This window comes from Prenolepis imparis, unplaced genomic scaffold (assembly GCF_030444845.1).
Source record: "Prenolepis imparis isolate NDT839.2.m4 unplaced genomic scaffold, iyPreImpa1.0 SCAF_5, whole genome shotgun sequence".
NCBI lineage: Eukaryota > Metazoa > Arthropoda > Insecta > Hymenoptera > Formicidae > Prenolepis > Prenolepis imparis.
In genome coordinates, this window is record NW_028141163.1 from 11,128,545 (window position 1) to 11,137,888 (window position 9,344).

Sequence of the window (9,344 nt, forward strand, 5' to 3'; positions counted from 1 at the left end):
AGTTGCCAATTCATATTTCAACAACTATCCTAGTTGAGACTATAGTCAACAAGGCATCTCACCTTCGGTATATTACACAGCCTTTCTCGCTCCTCCACATCTAACTGTAATTCATATATATCATACTATTCAGTCAAAACAATGCTCTTTTTTAGTATGTTAAAAATATTTACATGTATATGTGTGTGTTTGTATATATATAGGAAGTTATGCAAAAAATGAAATTTGCAAACAGAATATGAAAAATTATATATATCCAGACATATGGGAAAAATAAAAATGAATGTAAAAAATCTATTACACAGCCATGAAGTATAAGATAGCAACATGTAAAAAAAAGGTGCTATTTGTAATAAAGTATTGAACACGTAATTTATATACAATTATTTCAAGATAAGTAAGAGAGAAATGTGTCTTTGCAGAATTTAATACATTATATTATAAATAATGATGCTGTGTAATATAGAATGCATCAAAAAACTACTGGGATATAGTGGATAGTGTAGGAATATCACAAAATGTAATGCAGCTTTGAAATATTGCGTTAGTGAGTAAGTAAGCCAGCTGCATATTCTACACTATCGCAAAATATTAATTACTTACAGAATTGTTCTGCGAGATAGTGTCCACCTGCTGCATCTTGACTTCGTTTCTGCAACAGAAAGAAAATACCATAAGTTTTATTTATAAAATAAGAAATTAAAATAAAATTGAAACTATCGTGTTAGTTATATTGCATGACACTCATGTATCGGAGCACAATTTATATAGTATGCTAATTTTATGAGGCTAAGAGTCAGAATTAGTCAATCCTATCTAATAAGCTGCATCATAATCATTTGTTAAAGGAATACCAATGCTTATCTTTGACTTCATTTAGTATACAGTCCTATATCTTTTTTATTCATTTTTCCTGAAGTTGAAATTTACCGAATCTTTCTGAAGACTATATTTTCTCAACTTAATAATGCATGTAATGTAACATCTTTGTGAAACAAATGTATCAAAGATACATTTGAACGCTTATTAAATGTGTCTTGTTATACAGATATATATATATATATTTTTTTTTCTCTTTTCGATTAATCGTTTATAATATATGCTCATTCACGATAATGAGCTTCACCTACCTTTCCGACATATATGATACATAAATGCTACGTAGCAGGTAACTGCCTTACGTTGATGCTTGACGCTATGAGGCTTCATCAACAATTGAGATGGCAAGTATATATTCTTAACTGAGCATAGCAGCTCATTAATTGCTTGCCAAGACGATTGCGCTGCGACCAGGAAGATTGGTGCCGAGGAGGCATAACACTACTCAAGTCTACCGAATGGTAGGACTTTGAATGTCAGCCCTGTATACTGCTGTGAGACTCCGTACCTCCAGGTAAGACTCGCGACATTAGCAACATCTGGATAACATAACAATAGGACCCCATATTGTAACAACCCCAAAAAATTGTTTCATTGCTTTAGCATGATTTGTATATTGAGATGTATTTTCGAGAAATTTGTATGCAATTTTTATTATTTAACATATCATGCAAAACTGAATCTAGTAGATATCATGCTGGAAAAGCGAAATCTATTTCTTACTGTGTATTGCTATATATTAACAGATTATCAATAGAAATGTGCAAATTATTCTTTGTTGTTTTTCTCTTTAGAATTGTATCGGAATATTATTTTTGATATTTACAGTCTTTGATATTATATTTGATACTGTGCTGTTACGATACGTTTTGCTAATGCAAAGTTAAATATATATATGCTGAATGTTATATGATAAAAATTCTCAAGTTTAATATAATTATATATATATTACGCTACCTCTGAATGTAATATTTATAATCTTTGCATATTTACTCATATAAAAAAGAAACAAAATGACAATATAAGCCTGTTTCTTTTTTAAGTTTCTGTCCTTTATTCAAGATTGATAGAAAATTAACACCTTGAGGTTATATTTACATAATATTAAAAAAAAAATGCAAATTGATTTAAAAAATGTTTTTCTAACTATATATATACATACACATCATATCTTTATATATACTTTGAGAAAAATAAATGTGATTATTTCTATAGATACAAATAAATTAAAAAAGACATTAATTTATACCAGTCTAATGCCTATATAACTTAATTCTACGCAAAAGGAATGTTCAACGATCACAAATAAAATTTGTACAACAGAAGACTTTCAGCGACAACAATTTTGTATACTTGTATGAAGCAACTAGGACTTTTTTTTACAAGGAAACATAGAGATTTGTCAAACATTACACATTTGAGAATTGAAAAATTCTGAAGCCCACACGCACACACGAGAGAATCTGGAACTGGACCACAAAAAAGAGATACACAAAACACTTGTCGTATCCCTTGCCAATTCCTCAATGGCCAAAAATGGAAAGTTCGGATAAGCCAAATGGAAAGTTTGACAAAAGTAGCACAGATAAGTGGTACACGCGTTGGTCTAGAAAGTGAGATAGCTATTAAAATGCAAAATTGGCAGTGCGCAGGGGGCGGGGGAGAGGAAGACACTGACACATTGCGACAATATTTAAAAAATCTCCAGCCATCCATGAGATAGACGAGAAGGAGGATTCCTACCGGAATCAATCTCCACGCGGAGAGGAGGTCGCGGGCGAGCCAGGGTAAAAATCAAGGGCAGACAGATAAGAGATCTCGTGCTCGAACAGGTGCTCGAACGAGACAGGAGAGGAAAGAGAGAGAGAGAAAGGCCATGAAAATCATCATCCATGGACGAGAGAAATAAAGCATGGAGGACGACGACGATGGCGGCAAACAGCGGCGACAGGAGGAGAATAGTGGAAAACTCAGAGAGAGAAAGAGAGAGAGAGAGAATCCGCGCCTAGTCGATGCACAGCAAACACAAATACAAACCGTCCAGACAATTCATCAGACCAACCATCCATCCAGAGTCAGTCAGTCAGTCAGTCAGTCGAGTGAACGAGGAGACTGGCGCCACGGCGAGAGGGAGGAAGGGAGGGAGGGGTTAGCGCGCGAGAAAGAGAGAGAGAGAGAGAGAGAGAGAGAGAGAGAGAGAGAGAGAAAGAGAGAGAGAAAGAGAGAGAGACAGACAGAAATGACGCCGTGAGAATTCACGCCGCGACCGAGAGAGAAAGAGAGAGAGATAGAGAGAGACGAAGAACCGAGTCCTTCTCAATCCGCGCGCGCGGAAATCCGGACACTTACCGGACACCTCGATTCGGCGGCGTAGGTCTCAACATGGCGGGTCTATTCTCTCGATGGCCGCGCTTGCTTCGGGAAAGAAAGCCTCCCGAGGGGCCCGTCGCCACCGCCGCGTCACACGCGCTTACACACACCTATTCCCCCGCGTAACCCCGGAATTTTATACACCTCTCCCCCTCACCCGCCCCTCCCTCTCCACCGCCCGCCGTTTTTCGGAGAGAGCGTTTTCGTTTACGAAGGGTCTCTCGCGCGAGAGGGAGACCCCCGTGCGAGAGCGGATCGCTTACCTGATGAACGCAAGTCCACGGGAACCGAATCGTAAGATCGCGCACTACCACTATACCGCCTTCGAGGGGAACCGACTCCTCGGCACGCTTAAGTCGCCGCTTTCTCCCTCGCTCGTGTTCGTTTTCGGTTTAGTTTGGTTGGTCGCTCGGTGTTATGGCGGCCAGCAGCAGCGCGAGTATAGTGCGCGCCCCACCGTGTTATATTACTCACTCACTCACTCTCACTCGGCGCGAGCGCTCGGGTATACGAGAAACGCGGTGACGCGCGGCCGTAGTGGACAGACGCGGCGAAGAGAAGACGAGTCTCTCGGAGAGGCTCCGCGGCGACCGGGGTCGCGTTCCACTAGGTATCCCCGATATCAGTGGCCCGCGCCGAACCCCGACGACGTTCTCACGCAGCTAAGCGCGGCGGTATCCGTACCCATGACGATCTCGGAATCTAAGGAAGCAACGATCGCAGCACCAACAATGGCTACGCATTCTTCCGCGACGTACTGAAATGGTCCCGTTCCGTCGTTCCGCGCGCGCGACCCGTCCGTCCACCTCCCCCGTCGTCTCGCGCCGCCGAAAATCCGAGCGTTCCCGAGCGCGTTCGAACCCACCCGAAGCCGAGCGCGCGAGATTCGAATGATCGTATAGGACGTCCGAGGTGCACCCGCTCTCGTTCGATACTGGAGACGCTTTTCCCTCGTTGGAATAATTTATAATTCGAGGGCCATACCTATCGAGGGACTCGATCGTCATCGAGAGATCCGATAACAAAGTACACTCACCCTGGATTCGCTGTCATTTATCGTCCCTCGACGCGATAAGGAACACAAATATCCTATCGGTGTCGAAATGTTAATCTTATTTATCGAGGAAAATAAAATTCATCAAAGAAAGTTTCCTTCTAACAAGACTACATAAGTCTAACGTAATCAATATATTCTAGAAACTTATTCACACACTAGATGCAAGTAATAAATAATATATCTTATGAGAGATGTAAATCAGTCTTGAAAATTAAAAATATATAAATTACTTATTATATAATATTCGATATATATAGTAAATATACAGACACGGTAGAAATATATGCATGTATTACTCATAAATCTTTATTTGCAATATAGTGTAGGGTATGTATATATATGTGTTTACACTTGCATTAACCAATCCGAAAATTAATGGTTAATTTCCATCGTTTCCTGTTCACCCATAATGCACTTTTCGCGACGGGTACAATATAAAAAAAATCGATCGTTTCCAACAATAAAATGCCAAGTGATTAGTCTAATCAATCGGAGATACTCTTATCACGCATAGAAAAAGAGCGCGCGCCCGGTGCATCAATTTGCTGAAATGTGAAATCTAACCTTGCAAGTTTTATATATGCAGATGTGTATGTATATGAATCGCAGCGTCTCGAGTAACGGTCCGATTCCACGATTCTGCCGTTGCCACGCGACGCATGATGGGTAAAAGCAGCACGACGAGGCGCAAAATCCATAATTACCGACCTTAATAAAGGTACCACCGATCGTGTTTCCGAATAAACGAGCTTCCTTGCTCGCGGCAAACCCGTCGTAAATAAATATACAAACGATGGGAGAAAAAAGGTCGACGAGCACGTGGCTGTATTTCCGCGCGATTCAATGACGTGTACGTCGTCATCGATGTTGTCGCGACGTCGCGTTGCGTTAACGAACGCACAATCAATATGGCGACACGTAGACGCTTGACCTTTACCTCGTGTCCGTCGCGCCGTCGAGAGACGCCGGGGGAACGTGGTGAACGTCGACGTCGTACATAACCTCGTGTCGCGGTTAATATCGCGCTTGGAATGCGGTTTTAGGGATTTGCTCTCGCTAAAATGTCACACACGCGTGACTCTCGTCTCTTGTCACTCATCGGCATCGGCAGATATCGTGGACTCGTGACACAGGCCACTACGAAAGTCAAACGAGACGTCGAAACGTGGCTCATATTAACTGTGAAGCATGCTTAATGAGAAATAAAAAATAGCCAATAGCTCTGTGAAAGTCTTCCACTAACATCATCCTTCGGTCTTCAGTCCGTTTCACAGATCTTTCGATGAATCAGCTGACACGTGTCGGACGCGACGTCGCGTCTCTTCACGTGTGCACACAAAATGGCGACTCTTGCACGCTTGGGATATTCACTCGTACTCTCGATCACATCTCTTACACTCTCGGACGATCTTGATTCGCACTACGTAATCGCGATACGCAGCGAGGTCGTTTCGTATCTCGGATACGGCGGCTTCTCGCGAGAGAGAGAGAGGGGGGGGACGCCTCTCTGTACAATTCAGCGGATACTCGATGATTGATAAAATCCACTCGTGCGCTTCGATGACGCAATGAAATACGAAAGTCAAAAAAGAAATACGTACTACGATGCGTACACACGCGATGGAAGCGTCGAACTCTGTCGAACTCTGCGCGTTTCCCGGTTTCCGGCTGTATTTTAACCTGTCCGTTCTGAACGACGATTGGCTTGTGTCAATTATACTTGAAGTCTTCTCCAATCGTCCAAGAGCTTTGAAATATTGATGAGTCACTGCGTTTACGATTCGTCAATAGACGTATAACAATAGGTTTTCATTCTCCTACCTGCGTCTGGTCGTAAAACCTTGAGACTTTTCGAAGAAATACGACATACAACACGATAACGAGTGAAAGTTTCGATCTTATCTTTTATTTGTATAGTATTATGGCAGAGAAGAAAGAGATAAAAAATTATGAAATTAAAAGAAGTTTTCCAAATAATTTTCACCAATTTGTCGTACGAATAAAAAATTATATTATAATACAGTCAGATAGAAATAATAATCATATAGAATTCATGTAGAAATAATAGGTTTTCATTATTTTCTCACATGTAATATAAAACTCAGATTTTTCGAGGAAAAATTAATGATTACGAATAAAAGTTTTGATCTTATTTGCAGTATTATGTAAAAAAAAAATCCAAATAATTTTGATTGCCGATTCAAAGAAAATAAAAACGTATAAATTGTTACAAGTAAAAAATTCTTTTATATTAATTGCAAATTTCTAGTGTCATCGTGTTCACAATGCAGCCAGTAGAAACGGTTTTATTATCTTGCCCTCTTAAACTAAAACCTTTGTACTTTTTTTCAAAGGAACGACTGTAAAGTTTTTCTTTGTAGTACCAGGTAAAAGAAATTTTTCAAATAATTTAAACAGCAGATTCAAAGAAAACAAAAAACATGTTCACAATGCAGCCAATAGAAATAACGGTTTTCATTACTCTATCTGTCTAAAGTCTAAAGTAAAACTTGTAGAATTTTTTTCAAGAAAAGACTAGCACAAAAGTGAAAGTTTTTATCTTATTTGTAATATCAGATAAAAGAAATTTTTCAAATAATTTAAATAGCAGATTCAAAGAAAACAAGAATGTATGACAAATTGTCACAAATAAAAAATTTTTTTCTATTATTAATTTTAAAAGTTTTAATTGATTTTTAATGACGTCATTAGAAAATTTTGAAATAAGATTATCAATATATGATTATATATAACTAATCTGAATAATTGCACAAGTGAATAACAATGTCGTGAGTAAAAATAAATAAAAATATATTTAAATAAATTTTTACTAGTTTAACATGACATTGATTTAATTTTTAGAGAAAGATCTTAAAAATGTTAAAATGAAATAGCTGATTTATATATGTCATATTTTTGGAAAATTCAGTTTTTTTTTCTTTTACAAAAAGCTCAGCCCTTTATAAAAAGCCAATAAATTTTATAAAATTTTAACGTTTTATATAAAACTTGATTTTACAGAAAAAGAGCTTTTTATTAAACAATTCGCCAAACTTCTTCAAATGCTGTACATAATTTGCTACATAACAGTACCTGAGAGAGGATAGTTGTTGATCGAAATGATATCCTCTGTATAATCCGTTTTTATTAGACAATTCCCCAAACTTCTTCAAATGCTGTACATAATTTGCTACACGTAACAGCACCTGAGAGAGGATAGTTGCTGATCGAAATGGTATCCTCTGTATAATCCGCTTTAACCTAAAAAAAGTATATATAAAATATAAATAAATAAAAGTAAATATATAAATATATTAAGTACCCACAATAGCTTTTATGTAATAGCAATATTATTTAATATAATATAAGAATTTACTTGGCCATGTGCCATAGCTCCAACTACAATAGCAATTGGATCTTCAGAAGGTACAAAGTCCCGTGGATTTAATATTTTGTTTGCGCTGAATGACATCAACATCTTATGGCAACCTACTGGCAAGTGGTCCGATATAGGATTCTTTATTACTTTAAGGAGTTTCATTGGTCCATCAGATGCTCTAACACCATATTTGTGCAATAATTGCACTGCAATATAATATTTACTATATTAATTTGAATATGAATTTACTAATTAAACATATTCTAAAGTTTTAGAATTATGTTAATTAAAAATAATAAATCTCAAAAAAGTGCCGTAATTTTTGTCTAATCTTCAACATAATCTCTTTCTAGTACATTGATTGGCATGAGCGTACAGCTTCTGTGAATGCCTCCGAGGATTCTTGTAGTTGGAATGCTATATAATTCATTTGTCACGTTTTTCTGACTAAGATGAAATCAATATGGCCCTTTCATTCAGATTTCATTTTAGAAAAATAAAAAATAATCAGCTGATGCTCAAATCTGGCAAATAAGGGACTGCCTGACAATAGTCGAATTGTGACAAGTTGTTGTATAATTTCTTGTAAAAAAACATATTTTATTGTTCTTATCCACTTCCCTTATTTACTAGATTTAGCACTCGATTATTTTTTGTCCCCGCAAGTGAAATCACAATTTAAAGAGTTGTCATTTTGATTCCATCTCAGCCAAAAAAACTCGGTTAAAGTGATGAGTGAATTATAACATTTCAACATAAGAATTCCACAGAGGCATCCAGAAGCTGTAAGATATATAGCACTAGGAGGAGATTATGTTCAAGATTAGACAGCAATTACAGTATTTTTTTGAGATTTATTATGTTTAATTAATCCTAAAACCTTGTAGATGCATTGTGTATAATCGAGACAAATACAGATTGTCGATCCTTACCCATCAATCCAGCAAAACGTTTAAATGTTCTTGGTATCCTGGTCTGTGGATTAATTTCTATCAGTACATTTTTTTCTGTATGAATATAGACTTGCAATAATCCAGCTCTATTTAATGGACTGTCCATCAACATTAATAGACATTGGTGAACAATATCTGGTCTGCATGTGCCTGGATCACGATTGTGTTTCTTTAAAATACTTATATGATCATCACAATTTAATAATTCAAAACTGTTTCCAATCTGAAAGAAACGTAAACATGATAAATTAATTTGCATTTACTTATATAAGCTTGCAAGTATAAAAATTTATACGAATGTAATAAACTGACGATAATTGCATGCAACAAAGTTAAATTCATGAATGCAAAGAAATAACTAATAATAATAAGAGAAATATTTATTTCTGAAGTTGTAAATATTTATAGATACAAGAAAGACAAGTCCATAACCTTACCTTCACAGATTCTAATTGAGCATTCTCCAATATTACAATAAGACGCTTTTCTTGATTCTTGATATGACTTATTTGTAAATGCTTAGGAGCGGGATCGTATTCATAATCATTCTCATCTCGTTTCTTTCTTTTGAACCCCATTTTCATTCAAATATATACAAATGATGCACGCGCGATAGATCGGATTTTTAAAACCATAGATTATTTCGTAAACTAGAGAGTAAACATAGATTCCTCAATTCACTCAATTCTAGATTCCCTAGGGACTC

The 9,344-nt window shown here is 37.1% G+C and overlaps 2 protein-coding genes across 14 annotated transcripts in view; both read right to left on the bottom strand.

The window, feature by feature from the left end:
* Positions 1 to 5,928, bottom strand: part of LOC145936559 (bromodomain-containing protein 3) — a 32,025-nt gene extending 26,097 nt beyond the window's left edge. For 4 of the 13 annotated variants that reach the window (XM_083038809.1, XM_083038806.1, XM_083038813.1 and 1 more), the window contains exons 1-3: positions 3,229 to 3,389; positions 604 to 652; positions 63 to 104 (exon numbers count right to left, since the gene is read on the bottom strand). In XM_083038809.1, the coding sequence (XP_082894935.1) occupies positions 63 to 104; positions 604 to 652; positions 3,229 to 3,263 (126 nt within the window). In that variant the 5' untranslated portion in view covers positions 3,264 to 3,389. Of the gene's footprint in view, positions 1 to 62; positions 105 to 603; positions 653 to 1,130; positions 1,419 to 2,916; positions 2,937 to 3,228; positions 3,390 to 3,512; positions 4,373 to 5,549; positions 5,683 to 5,907 lie in introns of those variants that run through there. The other 9 variants (XM_083038804.1, XM_083038802.1, XM_083038801.1 and 6 more) reach the window with 9 other exon arrangements.
* Positions 4,597 to 9,274, bottom strand: LOC145936563 (ribosomal RNA small subunit methyltransferase NEP1). The gene is made up of 4 exons (XM_083038819.1): positions 9,076 to 9,274; positions 8,618 to 8,861; positions 7,683 to 7,891; positions 4,597 to 7,567 (listed from the first exon to the last, which is right to left on the bottom strand). The coding sequence occupies exons 1-4, from the start codon at positions 9,220 to 9,222 to the stop codon at positions 7,454 to 7,456; spliced, it is 714 nt and encodes a 237-aa protein (XP_082894945.1). The 5' UTR covers positions 9,223 to 9,274; the 3' UTR covers positions 4,597 to 7,453.
* Between the last annotated feature and the right edge of the window lie 70 nt (positions 9,275 to 9,344).